The sequence below is a fragment of the Mus musculus genome, chromosome 10, assembly GCF_000001635.26.
Source record: "Mus musculus strain C57BL/6J chromosome 10, GRCm38.p6 C57BL/6J".
Lineage (NCBI taxonomy): Eukaryota > Metazoa > Chordata > Mammalia > Rodentia > Muridae > Mus > Mus musculus.
Window position 1 is genome coordinate 49,767,711 of NC_000076.6, and position 22,965 is coordinate 49,790,675.

A 22,965-nucleotide genomic window follows, 5' to 3' on the forward strand; every position below is an offset into this window, starting at 1 on the left:
CAATTCAGCTGCAGCTCATCACTGCCAATATAATTACAGGTGCCTGCCTGCCTTCCTCCTCTCAGATCTGTGGATAAAAGCCCAAGGCTGAATTTGTATCTCAGCTGCACAGAAGCTGAAGCTAGTAGTCAATAAACACGTAGAACAGAACCTGACAGGCAGGCTGCTCTTGCAGAATACAGAGCTACTTGCTGTTCAAAAGCTCCTTCAACCCCAAATTTTCAGAAGTGCAAAAAAAAAAAAAAACCCCAAAAAAGCAAACAAACAAACAAACAAACAAACAAAAAAACAGGGAATTTAGACTTTTTTTCCAAAAAGAAGAGATTTTGTTTTTGTATAATACTAGAACAAACACATATGTCAGTGGTGATTAATTTTATTTCTCAGGAAAGCTGTTACTCAAGGTTTGATTAACTTGTCTCAAAGTGATAGAGCTGGTCTCAGAAGCACAATTTTCGAGCCACACTTTCTGAGGCTTTTCTAGTTTCTGAAAAAGTAGATTGCTGACAGTTGTGTGCTCTCTAATTTAAAAATGTTTCTGGAGAGCTAATACATGGGACAATAATCGAAGGAGAATTCTGTTGTTCTATGACTTAAGAAAGGATACAGTGTTTAAATTCATTATATTTGTGTACCAGAAAATGAGGAAATACTAAGCTTGAAAAAAAAACTGAAAGGATTAAAAGAATTCCTAATAAATATAGAGGAGTGGGCATTCAGAAGGCACAGTGTGCCTAGCAACACCTCTCAAAAATTCCTGCCTTATTGAAATAGAAAGGAAAACGTCTGTGCTGAGATTGTAGATTCTACAGGAACTACATGTAAATTCACCTTCTTTCACATGATCAGGTTGGCCATGGCAGCTCTATTGTATTCACACTGAATGCACTTCTGTGGGCAAACTGAGACCTTGGTTGCAATCTCCTCTCCACAATCGTAAGTACTCGTCTGTCTCAAACACTGAATCCAGACATTGCATTTTGTGTCACTTTACTAGACACTTGTGAAGCTTTAATACCCACAACTTTTAAAAATAAAATCTCAAGTTAATTGAACAAATAGATTCTCTATTTAAAAGAAGAATTCCTAAAGGAGGGGGCGGGGGAAGAACTGAGTAAACTCACCAAGCAAGAAACCCTGAGGAATTACCCATTTCAAAATGTTAATTGTTATGTGGAAGTGGCTTTTGAAGTTCAATTTAATTTCCTGGAAACCTCAAACAACTCTATTTCCCTACAGAAAATAATTAAGCATCAAGGATAATAGTGTGATTAGCAAATAAGCATGGAATTTGCTCAGCAAATCAGAAATGGAAGACTCCTGTTCACAGTACCATACCACTCCTTGCCCCATCATATCAAAGCCAACACTAAGCAAGAATGGAGAAGTAGGCTGCATGCCAAAGGACCAGTCTGGCATACACTTGGATTACAGACATTGCTTCATCTGCCTCAAAAAGGATTCTATCTCTTCTTCAGTGGTGGAGAGACTCTGATATCTATATGTCACTATTTATGTCCCCACATAAAGCCTTGTCTCTTGGTATCTGACATGGCCTGAAGGTTCATGTATTTAGGGCTTGACTGCCACCATATGGGCTTTTGGAAAGTGGCTGTATCCTGACATCTCTGGTGTAATCAATGGATTAATCTCTTGGTAGTTTCATGAATTTGTGACATTACTGAGAAGTTGTGAAGACCAGGAGTTGAGATTTAGGTGAAAGATGTGGGTCTTTGTGAGCTTCTCTCTCTCTCTCTCTCTCTCTCTCTCCTCTCTCTGCTGCATCTTTCTATGAAGCCAAACAATGGGCATGTGCTCTACTATGCCCAATCTCCTACAGTGCTCATTCTCCCATGATGTACTTCTTATCCACAAGTACATGGAAATAGGGCCAGAATACCTTGGATGGAATTTTGTGCAACTACACACCAAAATCACATTTAAGAAAATTTTTGAAATTTGTTTCTCTCAGGTATTTCTCACTGCAACAACAACAAAACATAGACTAGCACACACACACACAAACACACCACAATACCAGGAATGAGGTCATGAAGTTACTATCTTTGACAATGTAACTCAGAAGCATTTAGAAATAGCTTGTGGGGTGAATTTAGGAAAGAGTGAAGAAGGGAGTAAGAGAAACCCAGAATATTGATTTTTAAAAAATTATGAATAGTATGTTACTTAAGGGACCAAGGGTTTACTCTTAACTCACAGTTTTCTTTAACATTTCATCATAGTAGGAAACTCACAATGACAGGAGCTTGAGGGACATAATAACAGAAAATCCTTAATGAGCCACAGAAAGGAATGAATATATGAATTCAGTACAGCTCCCATCTATACTTATATAGACTATGATGCTAGCCACAAAATGCACTATGGTAGGTCTTTCCTCCTCAATTAATGTAATCAAGACAACTGCCCTCGGGCATGCTCACCAGACCCATCTCTTAATCGATTCTAGATCTTGCCATGTTAACAATTATGCTACCTATCATAGCTGGTGAGCAACACCTTTAGGATATTTCAGGAAGGAATGAGGGTCCTATGGGTATTGTACCAGAGACCATGTAAGTTATAAACTGTCAAATAAGCTATTTACATTTTATCCATCCCCTAAGATGGAATGAATGAATGAATAAACTGGAAGATAATTAATTAATTAATTTGGCAAAGAAAATTTCCAGAAAGTTCCCCCTTCAGGCTGTTACATAGCACTATAGAGTGAGAATCAAAAGCTGAAAGCATTTCAGAAATATGAAACTTTGCAGTGTGATTAAATTGCCCAGTATGAAGTTGTGACAAAGGACAATACTATTGATCAAAAAATTAAAACAACTGCAGAAAGCCAAGCACTGGAATACTTTGCTGTGAGAAAAGAGCAAAAATGCTTTGAGGATACCCCAAGAATCAATGACCAACCTATCACACTGCCAAGGATGAAAGTGTAGGCACATTCGAAAACCTCTTCCAAGAGAGCACTGCTGCATAGGGCCTCTCTTGAGTTGCCCGGAGGTAGTCAAGTGTGCAAATGAATACTGCCATCTCATGAGCTGTCACTGGAGACCTTCTCAGTATTTATGTGATGCTGACTTTGGAAACATATAGAGTGCAAGTGTTAAGGGATCATGAAGAGTTCCATTCAGACTGCAAGGAAAAGCCTTGAGAGGCCAGGAATTACAGAGCAGGATCAGTTTCCATTGGATGCACCTTCTATGGAGGCAATGGACAGTACTATATGAGCGAAGCTAAATATGAAATAGAAGCCCCAAGAAGTGAAAGATGTTAGAGAAACCAACTGCCTGCCAAGAACAGGCCAAGGAGCAAAGGTTGGGGGAAGGTAAACGTCAAGGCTACACATCATATGAGACTGCCCCATTGTAGTGTCTGACATCGAATATTTAGTCAGATGGTTTTAAATGAATTATTGAAAATATGAAACAATAAAATCTAAGTTGAAATGTTGATGGCTTGAACAAACTCAAGTATGAAATCATATGTGTATGTATCTAAAAGTATAATTTCTAAGTACTAAAGAATAAATGTCTCCAAATATAAATAAACATTGTTAAATTATATTAAAGCATGTTTAAGGTAAAAGTTAGCAAGTGGTTATTACAAGCTTCTATTGTGAAAAGTTGAAAAGAAAAATGTCTCACAACCATACATCATCTTAGACAATATTTATAAAACAACACCTTTTTAGGATTCCTTTGGACTATGGGGTGGTATGTATAAATGTTCTTTATGCTCAGGTTTAAAGGATGAGTTGTCCCTTCAGAGACTTGCTGACAGACCAACACTATCTTCTATGAGTGATATAATATCCAATCCCCAGCTGTTTTCTGCCAAGTGTACTCATTATTTTGCATAACTTAGATGTAACTATCAACTGTCAACCCAACCTGCCAATTATAAATACAGGGAGACTAATATAAAAATTATAAAAATCCACCTAATTCAGAAAATAATTTACCTACCTAGAAAGGTTTGTCTTGTTAAGCATAGTTACTTAGAGGGAACAAGAAAAGAAGAAAGGAAAGGCCTATGCCATAAAGCTATGAGATTTGTATAAAATACTGAGAAATAAATTCAACAAGAAATATAAAAAAATTAACACTACAAATTCTCAAGTACTGTAGGAAAGAAACTAAAGAAAAAAATGGAAAAATGTCACAAGTCCATGAAAAAGTTAAGCCATCTTCAATCACAGAAGCCTCATCATTGGCATCAGGATTTAAAGTATTTATCCTCTTCCAATTCTGATATGAGAAAAAAAGGGAGAATTATTTACCCAAAGAATAGCACTGTCTTCTCAGTGCTTGCATTTATGTGGCAGCACACATGTCTAAAAATCTAGCATTTGAAGAAAACAAAACTTAGAATAGATCTTAAAATGATATTAATGTGGAATTAAAAGAAGACAAAGAATTCGAAAAGAACCAGAGATGAGTGAAACAGTTAAAAAAAAAATCTAGACTTTGCTGAAAATTGCTTATATTTTTTATAATACTAGAATTTAGTCTATTTCTACTTTCATGTTAAAAAAAATGAACTCATGACTGCCTCTGACATTTTTGAAAACCAATCATTTAAAAACTCAATGGCTATTATATAATTGTGACACATGACTTTAATCCTATCACTTGAGAGGCTGGTGAATCTCCAAGAGTTAGAGGCCAGCCTGATCTACCTAGTGACCTAGTGAGATATGGGACACTCAAGCCTACTTAGTGACACCCTGTCTCAAAAAAGAAGAGACCATAAGACAAATTAATTAATTAATAAATGTAAGTATTTGCAACAGTCAGAAAACTTTTCTAATAAAAATCTGTTATAAATGCTTTAAATAAACATAATTTTCTATATATAATATCATATTTTCCAAATGATCTACTTATTCCATGTGATACAATTTTTGAGAGAATTTGGCTGCTTATCACTCATTTCTTCTTAACAGCCTCTATGCTCATTCCTGAAGAATCAATCACCTCTTTAAATAGATAAATAATAGTACCTCAGAGTAGTCATAGGAAGCAAAGTCTTAGGACCAGGCCAGTCTCTTCACCTTAAAGAAGAGTCCTGCAATGTTGCCTAAGACAACTCCTTGTTGAAGTACTCACCAAAACCATAAAACAGGTCCTCTTGACCATCTCAAACAATTCTGCATATTAGAATGTTTGAAACTTTCTTGATTCATTATAAATGGCCAAAACACAGTCACTAGCACACTTTGAGCACTGAATAAAACTACTTTGTCACATACCACAGAGAAACAAACGTAAACCATGGGCAAAAGCAAGCACAGCCTTTCAGAAATAGTCTGTGTGTATACATTCTTGTGAAGAAATAGAAAGCCTTATGCTACCTGTATCAGCATGAATTATCTGATTAGTCTTTTGTTTTGATTCCTACTTATATTCTGGATATTGAGAGGAACAATTAAAGTGCTGATATTGAGAAAAGAAGCAGAAACTATGGACCTTCTCTTCCATAAAACTAATCAACCAGAAAGAAATTGGTTCTGTTATTCAAGAAAGCATTTTCTGGTTGTTTGTAATAGATTCTGGTGCATTCCAAAAAGGCTATCAAGAGTAATTTAAAGAATTAGATTACCTTGATGTTTAGACACAGTTTTAAGAAATTGAGCAAAAAAGTTCATGACTGATAGCAAACAGTAGATTATTCCACATATACATGCTAAATCACCAACATAATTTCAATTAGAATAAAACTTTACAGTCAAAAATGTGAAGGTCTATGCATTTTTCTGTTAATTCCAACACCCTTGAAGCTTAACAGATGGAAAGTAATAAACATTCTCCAGAAAGGAGTCTTAATTATACCTCCTAATTTATGACTACCATAAGATTAGAACTTACACTATTAAACTCACAATACAAGCTCTTGAGTTCATGTATAATTATAACTATTTCACGGAAATATTTTAAATTTGATTTTAAATACTTAACTAAATTTTGAGAATTGACACAAATTATATTCATAATGATGTATATAATCATTAATTACACACAGAGATATAAGTTGGATGTTTCACATATTAGAGCTGTCTTAGACCAGGGCATAAAATACTCAGAATTCCCTGCAGATAATTTACTATATCCTTAAAGAAGGAAATAATACTTTTAAGTTGTCTTTCAATGCACTTTCCTTCAGACTAACTAATACTCTTCCTAGCTTAACCACCTCATCTTGTAACTCACTAAATGAAACATCCCTTACTTCATGTCAGAATTTTGCTCAGTAAGAACCTTCATGATGGATTGTTTTCTGTGCCAATGTGACTGAAGCACAGGGTACCCAGACATTTGGTCAAACATTCTGGAACTGGCTATGATGATGCCTCTTTATAAGGTTCACTTTTTAATAATAAGGAAAGCAGATAGCTCTCCCTAAGTAGCTCCTGTTTCTCCAGGGATTATGACTAATGCAATCTGCAGTCTCATATGAAGAATGTTTTTTTCAGTACTGGAGTTTAAATCCCTTGAGTACACTAGGTAGGTAAGAACTCTACCACTGATACATATCCCAGTCACTTAGTTTGTTAAAGATTTTAGTGATAAAATACAAGAATGGGCCCTTCATTCATTTCAGCAGAATACTCAAAAGTCCATCTTTGCTAGGGACATGACAAAAGAAAAAAAAAAAAAAAAAAAACATATCACTTGGCAGCGTGTTGCCTCAGTTTTAGTGGCTTTCCAGGATCTACACAGGTGTTCAAACCATGTAGCCCAGATACTAAAGCACCACACAATCAGGGTGGTGTTTATGTCACCATAGAGCCTGTCTATTAACTCTCATGAAGTTTTCCTTTTAATTCATACCTAAGCTCTTCCATTTTAATTCTTCCTCATTTTTTCATCCTCTTCCATATATGTGTTTGTCAGGCCCCAACAAAAGGTCTCATTTACTGTAAAAATTTAAAAGCAAAATAACTTCCTTCTAAGGAGACTCTGATACACTTACCATGTTAATGGCATGTAATATTCATATCCCTTTTCTCTTTAATTTTACAGCAACAAATCAGTCTTCAAATCCTAGTTCTTAATTGCCTAACCATGTTTGTTGAATGAATAGATGTGACAAAAACTTTAAGCTCAGGGAAAAGGAAGGCAAGCACAGTATGAAGAGAGCTACAAAATTAATAACCTGTAAGAATGTTCTGTGAAAGAAAAGATGGGGGAAGAAGAACACAAATGTCAAGGGAGCTAAAGCAATCCATTCTTTTCCCTTGGAACTGATGCAAAGCAAAGGGAGGCAGAGATTACACTGAGAGAATGACATAATTCAGGAAACACATCATGAGCCCAGCCTAAAATCTGCCAGACCACAAGCAGGCTGCTTAACTGTCCCAGAGGATTCATCCCTAAACTTAGACCACTAGTCTTGGTCTCTGAAGTCTACTCAGTTCATGTAATTTAGGGTCCTACAGTTTTCATTTATCCTGAAAGTCCCTGTTTCATTTCTTCATTCTAGGGAAGTAAGGGCCCAAACACGTGAGGAGCTGATATATTGTTCATACAAGGGCAGATGATTTAGTAAGTAAAAAGAAAGATTAAAAAAAGCTGACATCCCAGGAACTAAATGTCTATGAATGAGCTAGAACTTCAAAAGTAGAAGTTTTCTTCACTATCTGCTTTGTTTATTTTACAGTTTATAGCAAGAATATTCCCAGAGCATAGAAGATAGACAAGCTAGAGTTAGAAATGGAAAATAGAGGCAATGCCTTCCAAATGCTCCCCTAATTCAATGAAGGGAAGGTAACCAACAGATTTAAAAGAAGGTTGAAAAACGTAAAACATTTTTGTTTGTTCTTAATGATTGGTAAAAATATGTCAATATAACATCATTAACGTGTATTTAAAATAATCACATATGCTCAAAGATTTTCACTAAAAAAAAAAAATTGTTTTAAAAAGACAAATTTGCAAAACACTGGAGTATGAAGCAATAAATCCAGAAATCGTGTCATTTACTTTCTGTCCTTTGTCAGCCACCAGTTCCTATCAGTGCAAAACACTCAGTATTCCCCTAGCCACCCAGTATCCATTGTATCTGAGCATCTCTGTCACATACTGACCTGATAAATCTAACAAACTCATCCTAACTACACAGTATAATCCAGAATATGCTCATCTTAAAACAAGGTCATGGGAGACAGCAAACAAGACAACTTAGTCAAAAAGAATGACTGATCAAATTACATGCACCAGTAAGGCAAACATCTGAAAGACAAAACCTCAGAGAATTTTTGAGATTTTCACATGTGGTCCCACTGGCTAGGAAACTAGCTCTCTACAAAATATAGAGGAGACTGTTCCGTTTTAATTGGAGAATAAAGGGTTTACATTGATCAATAAAAATAACACAAGACCAAAATTTTATTTGAACACCACCATCACTGCTCAAATAGAAAGCTAAAATAAAATCTAAAAAGTAAAATATTGCAGGAAGGCTTTATGGGTCCTCCCTAAGCACTTACTCAGATTGCTAAAATTGATTTTTATCAGATTAGCTAATTGTTTGGTGTAATAGATGTGAGCCAAAAGGCAAATAAGCTTCTCTGTTTATATATCAGTAAGAAGACCAAGTGAGCCTTAGGAAGCCTGAATAATAAATAGGAAGTAGGCTGGGGAAACAAAGCGGGTGATTTTGGGGACCCAATCTATCTGGTAATGGTTTTATTTTGCCTAATTCAGATTTTTCAAAACAATTTCCAAGACTGTGTACAATTAAAATGTTGGATAGTTACAAACAGCAATTGAGGTTTCTACATTTCTCTGGGTATATCCAAGGAATTGGCAACCTCAAGTAGGCAATTCCAGGTAACATGAGACTGGAGGAATGAATGAGCCCATAAGAGGCTAACAGATAGAATCTTGATTTTTGTCTTGGGACTCACCACACCTGAGAATTTCCAATGCAAAACAAGAAGGTGTTCTCTGGAGTGGGCCAGAGAATATGAAAGCACTAAACTTTCATGACTAGGGTGTTAAACAGATTGCAAATGTTGCTTTAAGACCAAGGTCAATATCTCAAAGAGAGCACAAAAGGGACCAATATCTGTTACTGTTACTGTCATGAAACTACAGAAAGAAAAGATTCCTTTGCTATCTATAGTCTCCCTACCATAAGCAAGGTTGGTTTTTAACAAAACAAACAAACAAACAAACAATGACCACATCAAAACTAGCAAAGAGAAGTCAAGCCTGTTTGCTTGCCTCATTTTATTTTACAACAAAGGAATGATTTATCAGGAGACTTACCCTTTATGTGCTCTATAAACTCAAAAAATTTGAAATGTTCTTTGATTTTGGAGATGAGTGAGACCTGTAATTCCATTTATTAAGTCAAATCTTAAAAATATTTCTTTATTGAAACTTGGTCCTAAACCTAGGTTCACAGTACACGAAGAAGATCTAAGGAAGACTTATTTAACCTACATTAAATCTTGATAATGCATTAATGAGTCTTTTAAAGGGATAATTTTAATTCCCCAATCTGCAACCATAAAGACTATATAGTGCTAATCTGCCTTGCCCTTTCAATTAAACTTGTTAAGGGCTTTCTATTTAGTCAGCACCCTGAATGGGCCATTAAAATTCTTGTTCGGTAAGAGTTGTGCTCAGTGCTCTGTTGTTTTAAATTCCATTAAATCCAAATGGTCTTTATTGCCCCATGACCACTGTGACTTCAATCAGCCAATTTAATTACCTTACACAATTGTCAGCAGAAGCAGCAAAGAAAAACAGGAAGCCGTGTGATGTTATCAGATGTAAGTCTACCTCTCCCTTGTTTAATCTAGAGTCGTCAATATGCATCTACTTCCTTCCTTTTGGAAGACTTTTGACCTTCCCTTTTCTGCTAAGATTGAGACTTTAATATTCATTCATCAGAAGTGTACTTCTAATACTTGGATAAGTGGACTACAAAATGAAAACCCTTAGAAAACAAAAGTCCACCACTCAGATATAAAATATGCAACAATTACATCCTAACACATGCTACCATGATAGCAAAAAGATCTGTGTACCTCCAGTAGTATGCATGCAGCAGAAATGTTTTAAGTCTAACACATTTAAAAGACAGTAGACTATATTGGACTCCTTGTGTAAAAATGAGTATTTTTTTTTAAATGTATAGAACTGAGGCTACAGGAGCAGAGTAAATCCTAAAGCCAGCAATTCATTTATCTATGTAAATGTGAGGTTTTAACCACAAATGAGAAAACCATTTTATCAGAAATTACGATAATTAAATACCATAAAAGACCACATTATCTTATCAGAGACAATACCTTATAATCTGGGAGCTATTAAAAAACTGATAATCTATGCCACATCCTCATTGATCTATACCAATGGTTCTGAACCTGTTGGTTGTGACCTCTTTGGCAAACCTCTATCCTTAAAAATATTTACAATTCATAATAGTAGCAACATTACAATTATGAAGTAGCAATGAAAATAATTTTATGGTTGTGGGTCACCACAACATGAAGAAGTGTATTAAAGGGCTGCATCATTAGAGAGGTTGAGGAGTACCAGCTTATAGCATTTTCCCCTTCCTGTGAAGCAATTGGCATTAACTTTCCTAGCAGAATAAATGTTGAAACAGTGTCATTTGAGCATTGGGGAATGAACACACTTGTGCTGATCACTTAAAATGAACCAAAAAGCCAAACTTCTCTGAAGAAATGCCCATTAGAAAAAAAGAAGAAGAAGAAGAAGAAATGCCCATTGATAAATAAACGTGTTCACTTCTTAATGACAACCTTACAAAACCAGAAAACACATTGCGTTCCATGTGACTGGATGGAGAGCTATTTCTAGAGGACGGAAAGATCATTTTTCAAAGTCATTTTTCTGAAATGATCGTGCCTCCCTTGATGGATCATATCAAGTTATTCTTTGAGGCTTTAAAACTAAGCTAGAACGGATCAGAAAAACGGATCTTTATAAAAAGTCGTGCCTGTTGTTGGTGATCCTTGCAAAGATTTCCCTCTCCTGCCATCCAGAGCTCAGATGAGTAAATTTTATCTTTTGCAGAGATACTGGCTGCTATCACTCCCATCTCCTCTCTCAAGAGTCAGTTCTCAAGCTCCCAGACATAAGGCCACTCCTCCTTCCCTCCCACTTTACCTCCCAAAGGAAGAAAAATCTCTTTCAAAGAACTTGTGGAAAGTGGCAGCTTCCCAGCTCCCAGTCACTGCACTCAGTTCCTCGATGGTGAAGTACATCTGTCACAAAGCATTGTCTCTGGGAGCACATGAGGTTTTCCATAAGAACCGGCTTTGTTCCTTCCATGTTGTGGGTTTTAGTCGACTGTCCCGGGCCTCCTGTCTTCTAGGGCTTGTGCTTTAGGTATACAAAGGTGGAGCTGCAGTGGACTGAGGTATAGTGCCCAGAAAAATCCCAGCGCATCTGGTAAAGAAGACCTAAACTCGAAAACTTTTGAACAAAACCACTCTGGCAACTGGCTTAAAGAAAAATAAAAGGTCAAAAGAAAATGTAGTAAAAAATACGTGACAGAGCATTTCCTAGGCGCATGGAAAAGGAAGGTCTAAAAGGTACTGCTCGGTTTCAAAGTTTTGGTTAATATCTGTGCTCCCGGTGCCCTAAATTGCAATTGAGATTAAGACTTTGAATAATATTCGGACCTCAAGATCAGAGATAATAGTCCTTTGGGCGGTGATGCCAATAAAGAGGATGCTCAAACAAGCCACACAGCACAGAGTACGGGAGCCTAACCAGAGCAGAAATGAAGCCTGTTTGCAATTTGTGAGCTCCTGGGGAGTGGGGAGTGGGGGGGGGGGGGGGGGACACTGCATAGCAGAGCAGAAGCATCCGAAAGAAGACCAGCTGAAGAAATGTCTTAGGCAGTGCTGTTGCTCCTGAGTCTCATTCTAAGGGCAACACCCACTTGAGCATCTCCTTGGACCACTTTCAGATGCAGCTGAATAAGAACAAAGATGTCTCTTTTCCATAGGCACTGGAGTGTGGCTGCGGGTGCAAGGTCTGGAGAAACGCCTGGAGGCAGTGGTGGACTTTGAACCCAACTGGAGAGGTTGCAGATGTCTGACCTGACCTGGGCTGTGGGTCTGATTTTCTGCAGCACAATTTACCCCTGGAAAACATTTTTGCCCTCCTCCTCCTCCTCCTCCTCCTACTCCTCCACCACCACCACCCACCCCGCACCCTCTGAAGAAGCCCAGTTGTTTCTCAGAATCCGAGGTGGTGAAACTGAGACTCAAGACAAAAGGCCTCTCAGCCCACTAGCCAATAGGTAACATGTAGCCAACACTTGAGTAGACTTTCTTACTAACCCATGTGGCCTTACAGCTTTGGGAATGTGCCGAAGGGTCTGCGCTGCAGAGTGAATTGCCTAGCAGCTACTTTCAGAGTGCACAGCCTGCCCAAAATCTGGCCTGGGGTAAGAAAAGGGGGCCCTGCAGCTGCAAAGTTTTCTTGAGTATCTGAACTTCACTGTAGCCTAGACTCAGATTGCATCTCCATTCCCGCAACGCCCAGCACAAGCCCCGCCCACACCTCCCCTCCCCAGAAAGGAAAAGCCACAGGGAGAGGAAAAGCCTCAGGGAAAAGAGAGTGAGAGGATGGCCTAGAGAAGGCAGAAGTTAATAGACAGGGAAAGGAAAAAACTCCGGGGTCAGAGACACCCTGGGATGTGGGAAAGCCTAGCTTACCAGAAGGTGAAAGGAAGAGAAAGGGTAGATCTATTGGCTTCGGGGAGAATACCACATAGTTTATGAGAGTGAATTTTCATCATCATTTGAGGGGAAGAAGAGGTGGAATGGCCTCAAGCCAGCTTCATGGTTGCCATAGCACCAGAAGCCTGGCAGCCCCAAGCCTTTCTCCAGGATAGACTGTTGAGCCTCACTCTAGGCTGCCTGTTGGGAGACACCTGAGGCAAGGCTGTGGCTTTCACCCACACCCAGCTGTCCACCACAGCCCAAGGACAGCTGCTCAACAACAATTCTACCGCTTTCCTCCCAGAGCAGGAGGGCATAAATGTCTGAACTTTATAGAATGAAAGTTTAAAATAAACATTTTTAAGAGGTACTTATAGCCATTTAATGAACCATCCAATCCACTCAGTACATTTTTACCCCAGTAGAAAATAAAACTCCCACCACGGCATGAAAATAGTCTCAACAGGCAAATGTTCCAGTGATTACAACTGTTCACAAACATTCCTGGCAAGTCAGGTCAGATTTAGAGAAAATGGATCTCCAAGTGGAAGACATTTGATGCTAATGTAGAAAACAAAACAAGCAAGCAAACAAAAACAGATCATCTACTAAGTAGGATGTTTGTCTAGGGTGTCAAGGGACTGGTGAGGAGATCTTTGCCTAGTGTCCTGTTTCTTAAGAACATTCTTAGAGTTTGTCTAGAAAAAAGTGTGTGTGAGTGTGTGTGAGTGTGTGTGTGTGTGTGTGTGTGTATGTGTGTGTGTGCGTGCGTGCACACATGCGCGTGCATGTGTTCTTTGGAAAGCTGCTACACTGCCACAGATGCCAAGATTTCTTTTTAATATGAAGATATGAAATGATCAGCAAATGTAACAATCTAATGATTCAGCAATTATTGTGCTTCAAGACCAGAGCAGTAATAATTAAATCTTGAGAGTATTAGTGGCAGTTTTCAGACAACAATCCCCCCAATCATGTACATTCTTATTGACACACAGAAGAAGATGTACAAGATCACTTATGTACTTTGAATTACTCAAAATAATGTGTGTGTTGGGGAGAAGGGTTAATTCCATAGTGTAGCACTTCCCATATTAGTGGCCAAATTGCTGTAGCACACATACTTTACATATCTTCACACACAGTTCCCAGGAATATAAGGACTTCTTTAATCCTGTCTAAAGAAGCAAGCATTCCTGTAGATGCTTGTTGCTAAGAGCAACATGCTTAAGTACCATCTAAAGGCAGAAGAAAGCAGGAAAATACTCCAGGTAGAATCTAGCTACATTCTATTGTCTCTTGTTATTACCAGTCTTTTTGGCTGTAGGTGACATATAGGGAGGGGCTACCTTTTCATATACATGGAAGAACATTCCTATTTTATTTCCACAAAGGTTGGGGGTGACAGTGAATTTTATCACTAAAGAAAGATCACTTGGGAAAAAATAAGAGATACTGCAAGTGTTACAGAAGGGGCAGGCAACCTCTGCTATACATCAGACAGAATGACTTAATGTGTCTAATTTTATTTCGAAGACACATACTCTGTATTACATGCTTCCTACCCTCTCTGGCTTAAATTCCCTTAGAACTGACAGAGGCTGCGGAAAGAGTGGGAGCTTCGGCCCTGTTGACTCTTTCCCAATGCCCCTCTTTAGGGAACTTCCCCTAATGAGTTCTGTTCTTACTAAATATCCCAGTTGGTCCTCCTGAGCAGCCAAGCATTTCCTACACTTCACTTCCTTCAAGCAAACCACAGGACCAGGGAATATACTGGAAACTCACGTTTAGATTTTCCTTCAAGAGAAAAAGAAGCCCATATTCTTGGGAAAGCTATAAATCCTTCTCATATGTGACTATCTGGGGTCTTTTATCCATGTCAGAGTGAAACAAAGATGCACTTAGACCCACACACTCAACACCCCTCCTCCTCCTGCCTCCAGTTACTAGGTTCCTTATTTATTAGGTCCGGACTCTGTGCGGGGGCGGGGCGGGGGGGGGGCGGAGAGCTGTGAAAGAACTCAGCAAGTTAAAAAACAAAACAAACAAGAAACCTGTCATGATTGCACTATTTCGCTGCGCGCTGAGTGACACCTTCCCGTTACTAATAAAGCCTGAAATTATACAACAATATTTCTTAAAGCTCTGCATATCAGAAAGACCATCGAGGAGGGGGGAAAATAGATTAAACTGACCAATAAGCTTCTCTTACAAAAGAAAGCAAAAGGACTGGTGCCTTCGGTTTCCAAGTGAGGACCTGGGCAGGTCCCGGCAGAAGCGGACACATGCAACTCAGGGAAGAGTTACCAGACATTAACTCTTCGGTAGCACAAGCTGCAGATTTGCCAGCCCTAGAGCTCCTTTTGGTTCAGACCGCGGCACCCAGACAGCTGGAGGTTCCCAGGGAGACCAAAGCAGCCTAGGCTGGTCGGGCCCCCCATCACTGCTATACCCGTGGCGGTCTACAGTGAGGTGATGCTTCCGGCTAGTAGTACCACGCACTGGCACCTCCTTCGCCCTCCCGGGACCCAAAATAAAATGAAGATAGAGAGGATAAATGAAAGCAGGGGGCGGTCTTTAAAACCCGGGAGGGAGCGGGTCTGGAAGTGGAAAGCCCACGCCAGGCAGAGCGACCGCCTGTTTACATCCGGCGCCTTGGAGCCTACACCAGGCGACTGTGAGATGCGGGGAATCTTACCGAATCTTAACACATGTGTGGTTCCTTGCGAATATCCGATCCACAACAAGCAGAGCAGGACTTTAATGGAGCGACTGAAGACTAGATTACTTAAAACTGGGGAAATAATCTTCATGATGTTTCCGTGCCTGCGCGCGCGGCACCCACTTCCCCGATCTAGCGTTAGGCTCCGGGCTTGGACGAGAAGAAGGATGCGTGGAATAGTGGCCGCAAACACAATCACGGCATGGTCACAGAAAGAGGAAGGAGTCTCCGCTTCCCAAACCCATTAGCAGTCTCTGCATGTTCTTCACTCACTGCGCCAAGGAGCAAGCTTCCACTGCAAGGGATGGTGGGACATCCATGTTAGTCTGGGAGCATCCGGGAAAAATCCAGCAAGCACAATGTCCAGCCGCGCGAGCCTGGGAGAGCACAAGAAGAGGAAAATCAAAAGGAAGTCCAGCCCTGCAAGGACTAGGTATCGAAAGCCAGCCACAGTCCCAACACAAAGGGAGCTTTGCTAGCAAGGGTTTCACCAGGCCCGTATTCCACTGCACTGCTGCACAGCTTCTGACGTTAGGCCAAGATAAAGTGAGAAAAATTGAGATAGCTGTTTCCTGCCACTGAGCTTCCCAATATATATTATGCAACCGTTCTGATAGCCCGCCTTGAGTAGCAAAGAGGGAAGATTTATTACATGATTCGGTGAAAATTGCTTTGATTTTTAGTAAGACCCTACAGAGTGCCTGGTGTATGCAAACAGACTTCCTACAATCAGCAGATTAATTTTAATAATTGACTAGCTAAGTCAAAGTCACTTTGCCTAGGAGTTGTAGTTCACAAAAGAAAATGCTCTAAAACAGAGGACTGTGCTGTCAGTCTAACTTGCTGTTAAGCTGCAGAAGAGTTGCACTTTTAAATGTTGAGTAGAAAAGAATAAATACACAGTGCGATGCAATTGGAGAGAGAGCTGAATGTGGTCTTTAAAATTTGAGTGGAACATTTCTTGATTAGTGAAGAAAAATTTCTCCTGGTGGATTTTTAGGGGGGCAATGAGGGAATATCTCACCTAAGACAATCTTATACTAAGCAATGGTGTTTTAGCTGCAGTAGCATATTCCAAGGCTTTGAGCTCACATTTTCTCCTTTTTAAAGTTTTTTTTCCTTAAAAATGCAGTATTAGATCAAAATTTTGTCTAGAAAAATTCTCATCATTGGCTAGTTTTCTGATGAAAAATTTTAAATTTACTTCCTCTCTTGACTCACAAGTAGCAATATATACAATAGAAAATTATAGAAATGCACATTTCTTTTAATATGAATTTTTTGAATAGGCAATATACTGCCCAAGGATTACGGTTATCCCCAAGTCCACTACTGCCATTTACAATAGTAGGAAGAGATAATGAGGAAAGGGGTAACTACATCACTGATGACAGTATAACCTTATTAAGAAGTGCAAAGGGCAAACTGTTGAACTTGTATTTTACTATTAATATCTGTTCATTATTAACAAATAGAGCATAAGTTAGATCTTATAAAATTTTACAAGTTCATCATATTGAAGACTATCTAATTTTAAAAGAGTGGTATGAATACTATTTAAGTTCTTATATTACTATGGTTATATTTTCTCTACATAGTAAGAAGACACCGCAATGTATTCATTTCATCATAGCAAGGTTTTTACTGTATATATTTACTTAACACATTATCAGAAAATGCTGATTGAAAATGTATACACCTTCAAATGCACTAACAGACATTGATTTTTCTAAAAGATGGAGGCATAACTGCAATGTCAAAAATAAGTATCATGAAAAGCTAGTTCTGCAGTCCAGCAAGCAATCCCATCAAACAATTCCACTATTTGAGCACTTTAAAAGGAACACCTAGTGCTGAAACCAAGGGTATCTAGCGACTCCTTCAGTCCATGTTTGAAACATCACTTATAAAACATGTTGAAGCCAAACATATCCTGTCTTGTATTTGCTGTCTCATTTTTCCCATTCTATTTGTTCATTTTACTTCTTCACTCTAGTAGAGATAATAACGACAGCCAGGGGAAAATACATATTCTTGGTTGCTTTCATTTCCTGCTATAATTGATATCTACTATCTGAAAAGAGCATGTTCTGTTGTAATCAAATTTCTGCAATTTTTGCAGTGTAGCTAGCATTTCATGGAGCCACAGTAAGCACACCACAATTTCTTCTTCATGAATTTTTTTAACATGAAAGTATTTGCCATAGCAGTTCTCATCAGCCTACTTACAACTAGCACTGCCAGGTACTTATGTGGCATCATTGTTGGTTATCTAGTAGGAAAGTAAAAGAAAAGCCCAGGGTTCATGAAATTCATGCAAAATAAACTTTACAAAGATCTAATATAAAATTTCCCTTAGTACTAAGTTATCTCCAAAGAACCAACATTACACATCTCTTAAATTGGGTTCATTTATAGTCATTAACTAAGTTCAAAAGCTTTAACTTAACAGATACCAACTCCACCTGTCCAATGGAACGCCTGTGATACCAGGGACTAACCTTTCTTCAGGACCTTGGACAGCACTTCAGACAAATTTATTCTCAGTTATTGAAAATAATAAAATGAATGGATAGCATGCCATTTGAAGTGACAGTGTGCATATTTCTATTACAGAGTCAAGTACTTTGAATCGTTGCAGAACACACAGTCAAGAGATCAGCTTTGTGAAATGTGTTTTGTGTGTCTTTCAATGTGAGTCATGTGTTGTTTAACACATCTGAGACATACTAACAGTGATCTCTTTGCAGTCAGTACTACTACAAAAGCCACTGACATTCACTTGAGACCCTTCAGGGTGACTAAAGGATTCATTTTCACTTACAAAAAAAATCAGCATGAAAAAATTTTAAGATGCTAAAGCATGTTGTCAATATTCAGTGGCTTAAAACATTTCTTAAATGTACTATTAGTTATCACTTTTAATCACCCGCCTCCAGATTTCCATCTGTTAAGAGGGAAAACAAATTAATAGTCCTTTCTATTAAGCTTCACTCTTCAGATCAATAGCATCAACTCAGTAAATTTACCTTTCAAACACACACACACACACACACACACAATGATCTAGCATTATAGAAGATGCTACTATACTATAACTACTATATGGATATTTTGAAGTTATTGGAAGTATCTCCTCAATACTGGCACTATCATCATAGTTCTGAGGATTAATAGTTCTTAATCTATATTTTACTGATCACATTTAATTATCTTAAAATTGTATCAGTTCTATCTTTGCTTACTTTTTAATAGAAAATTTAAAAAAAAAAACTTGATTTAGGTTTTCAGTGATCATTAAAATGTATGCTTTGTCCTATGCCTTCATTTGCTTTGCAGTTATTTCAACCACATGGCAATCCTTATTGCTAAGAGCTAAAGCTCTGAGGGTCCCAAGGTCAAAGCAGAGATGAAAAACGGCAAACACACATGTGTGCTCACACAGAGAAAAGCTATGTCTAGAATAAAGCCTTAAAGTATCAGGGAAGGCTAATACGAAGAACTATCAAGCTTACAATGAAAATAAAGAAGGGAAATGTATATTGTGTCCATGCAAAGCTTGTTCCTACAACAACATCAACAGTGAGAAGGACGAAAGACATTAGCTCCATCTTTCACTGCACTTCTGTATTACCTGACACTAATGACCTCTTCTTCTTGGGCACTATTACTTTAGAAGCAATTTTAGTTTCCTAGTCTCCGGGTGAAAATGAATCTTATTCTAGTTAGCTGCCACCTGCTGGGGCATGAACAAATGTGTAATAATCCTTATAGCAGAACATTTAAAAGACAATTCCTATACTTTGGCTAGAGACAGCAAATGTGTATTCTATAATAATCTAAATTTTAAAACCATCTCAATGGTTCTTCCACAGAAAATATTCAGTGCATTTAGATTTTCTCACACAAGTGAGAGGCTTCTGCTGACCCTCTCACTGTTGTTCTGCTGTTATGGGACATTTAAGAAACCTCACTGTATAGTAACACCTAAGGTGTTATTCCATGCAAGTGGCCTATTGTGTTGAAGCTTAGCTAAAAAAACAGCCTACTCAATCATGACATTAAAGGGGAAACAGAATGAAGTCCAAGACAGAGATCAGTTGAAACCACACTGTTGCATACGCATCCATGATTTCTGTTATTCCTTGGGATTCTAAACACATTACCAACTGTGGTATTAACATTCTGCTACGTTGGTGGCTAATGATATTTTTAATTTTAATTACTATTTAGATGCTAAAAATGTATCTTAATTAAGAAATTGAACCAAAGAGATTTGTGTCGGTAAAGCTCCTTTTAAAAAATTCAGCATGTGCAATCTTCAGTGGATTTAAATTTAAAAAAAAATAGATGTTTTACTATTTAGTCATTTTCTGTCTTTTCTTCCCCTGTGCATTTCAATTCTTTAACGCCTAAGTTTCTAAGGACATTGAGAGTTCATAAGCTTACTTGATTATTGCAGGAGTCTATTCTGCAAAGTTATAAAGTAAGGAAGTAAAACAAGACCAAATTAAAACGCAATTGCACATCTTCCAGCAAGTAAACTGCAGACTTATTTAAATGAATTAGTCATATTCTTGTGAGATGAAAAAAATTAATCCATAAGGTAATTTTGATGAGAGATACTTACAGTATGAAGATGAAGAAATGTTAAACGGTAATCTGTTCGTTTCGTTACCAGAGGGTAGTTTCTAATATCCTCCAACCCCCAAATCCAAAATCATCTTAGAAGCATTAGTCCTGTTTGATTCTCTCTCTCTCTCTCTCTCTCTCTCTCTCTCTCTCTCTCTCTCTCTCTCTCTGCTACTACTGCTACACACACACACACACACACACACACACACACACACACCCTTCCAATACTCCAGAAGATAAAAATATGAGGAAATGTGGTTGGTTAAAAGTTCTGAATCTTTATGATCCACCTCAGTGATGCAGTTAGTCCTTACCCCTGTGGGATGCCCTGAGAGTTTTTTTTTTTTTTTCTTCCTGAAGCTTTTAATACTGTCCTCAGTATTAAAATAATCTCAACTTTCTCACCCCAGAGTTATGAATCAGGGAGATAGTGGGACTGGTGGACGAAAGAGGGATGAGGAGTTGTTATGGCACAAAGATACACAGCTTTCCTGCGTCTCTTCGCCTTGAGCGTTGAGTCCCGGTAGCTGAGTACACATCTGACAGATCGACTTATTCAAATATTTTACGTGGAGAACACCAGCCAGGAGCCAAATGAGCCACTTTCATCCTTGCGGGGCACTGGCTGCAGCAAGTGAGACAAAGCCCTCCAAGCGGCTGCATCCAGCAGGTGCCTGGAGCGCACGAACTCAGCCGGGCAGCGGTTCCCCTCTTCCTTTCCTGTCCGCGGCTAGTGCTCCTCGCGGGTCCGCAGTGCCTCCGGACCCACAGCGAACGCCCTGGGATTGAGCTCCAGGGAGGGTCCACCGCTGGCGAGTGCTTACCTGCGGCTAGGGTGAAGAGGGAGGGTAGGGACTGGGGTAGTCCTCTCAGAGCTGCGGCAGGAGGCGGTTCAGCGGGAAGTCCCGGGCTCCCAGCCTCGGCCACGCAGCCGCCAGCGAGAGCGCAAGTGACGGCGGCGGAGACCGAGACCGCGGAGCCGCAGCGGTGGCGCTGGAGACAGACACGCCTCCTGGCGGGGGTTCCTCTCCTCTTGCTTTAAAGGCGCCGCGCTTCTTTCCCCGCTGCTGTTACTAGCTCCAGGGCACCCAGGCCCACCCAAGAGCACGGTGCACTCTTTATTTCAAGAACTCCAGGGAGAGAATTCCGGGTACTGACCACCTAGTGCTTCCGGAACCCTCGGCCCTGATTTCGTCTCCTGCAAGCAAGCACATCCACATCCAGGCATAGGGGAACAGGGACAGAGATGCTCTGAATGACAGTGGGTAAGGCAAAAGGGACAAGGATTGATTTTGCCTGCTCTGAGAAGCTACACTGAGTATAAGGACTCATAGCTTCTGCTTCTGGGTGGCTGCTTTTTTGCTGCTCCTGAAACCATGGCAACGAGACTTCTATGTTGCCAGCATCTGGGGAGCAGCTGGTTGTCTCCAAAGTGACCCTTTTGGTTCAACTACTGCATTTCCCATTCAGGTTGGTGAGGATCATCTTGGTTTCTGCATCTTCTACTTCTATCCTGCTTCTCAAGCTAGATGGGTTTTGGTCTCTCCTGGTGTCCAGTAGCAAAAGAAATGGACTTTCAACATCAAGAAGCTGGCAGGAAATCTCAGCACAGGTCTAGCCCCTTTATATCTGATTTTGTTCTTCAAGCTAGGTCCCTGAACTCTGAGGGAATTTGAGGCCTGGCAAGCACAGAACCTGGAGTCCTAGCTGTCATGGTTGGGAAAATGAGCATATAGAAGTACTTAAATATGAGATATTGAAAGATGTTTTTAAGGAGAAGTGGGAGGAGGAGGGTGCCTAAGTCCTAGGGTCTTCCCAAGGGTTGCTTCCTGGAGTCAGGGGTGGGGACAGGAGGCAGAGAGCACACCAGACTCCTCAGGCTTCTCTGGAGGAGCGATTAGCTTCTGCAAACAATCCCGGATTTGCTCTCCTCTGGGTCAGAAAAGTCAACATGTATTCAATACCTTTGCTACTTTATCCTCAGCCCTGCAATATTAACTAGAGTGGAGACTTAGCAGTTCCCCCCAGAGTACATTGGTGAGCTACTATTCTCGAGGAGGTTTAAGAGAGGCCAAGCTTGAACAGGCTTGGCAGACCAGCCCAGGAGACAAATTTCAAAGGGATTGTAATAGGAAGCAGGCCAGGTGGAATTCCTAAGCTCAGTGGAGCCTAGAGGCAACTGCAGTCCCAGGAGCACTCCAGTCTAATTCTGAAGGGCTGGAAGCAGAGGCTCCTGTTCACCCTACAGCAGACCAACAGGCCGCAGAGAAGCGTTTGTTCTTTTGCTGTATTTTGTTTGTTTGTTTGTTTTGTTTTACCTGCAGCCATTGCTATCCCAGAAGAGTAAAAACTTTCCTGAACCTGTCTCGGTATGCCACACATTCTGGGCTAACATCTGACTCAGTCCTAGCCAAATCCTCACTATTTACTACGTTGTTCACCATCCTAGGCTCTCTACACCGTATCACACATACACCACACATTTACTGTGCTTAGCTGTCTCTGGGAGACATGGGCTTAAGTTAAGAAGAGATGAGTTAGTGGCATGGAGTGTCCGTTTGTGGTTTATAGATCTCAGGAATGGCTAGAAGGTTCCTGTAATTAAGGCAACAGCGGCCTTGTTGTACGAAGAGAATAAATAGTCAATGACTGTATTGTGCATCCTGGACGGGACAGCACAGACGCGTGACCAGCTCCAGGCGCCTGGGCTCCAGCTGCTGTGACCTGCAGCCTAATAGGCCCTCCAAGAACAGTGCAGTTCTGGCCAGGCTCAGGAAAAATTGCTCTATTCAGCCTTATTGCCTGATGAGAGTAATGAAGACAACTTGTCTACTAGCCAAGGACACTCTCCATGTCATCTTAATATCACACA

General features: G+C 39.7%; 1 protein-coding gene across 15 annotated transcripts in view; it reads right to left on the bottom strand.

Annotated features, from left to right (window-relative positions):
• The window catches only part of Grik2 (glutamate receptor, ionotropic, kainate 2 (beta 2)), a 696,482-nt gene extending 674,031 nt beyond the window's left edge, over positions 1–22,451 (bottom strand). For 9 of the 15 annotated variants that reach the window (XR_001779464.2, XR_003948597.1, XR_001779465.2 and 6 more), the window contains exons 1-2: positions 20,918–22,451; positions 15,435–15,835 (exon numbers count right to left, since the gene is read on the bottom strand). Coding sequence is in view for 12 of the 15 variants with exons in the window: in XM_011243120.3 (XP_011241422.1) it covers positions 15,435–15,549 (115 nt within the window). In the remaining 3 variants the exon portion in view is untranslated. Of the gene's footprint in view, positions 1–15,434; positions 17,759–20,088; positions 20,308–20,498 lie in introns of those variants that run through there. The other 6 variants (NM_001111268.3, NM_010349.4, NM_001358866.2 and 3 more) reach the window with 5 other exon arrangements.
• Positions 22,452–22,965: the final 514 nt, after the last annotated feature.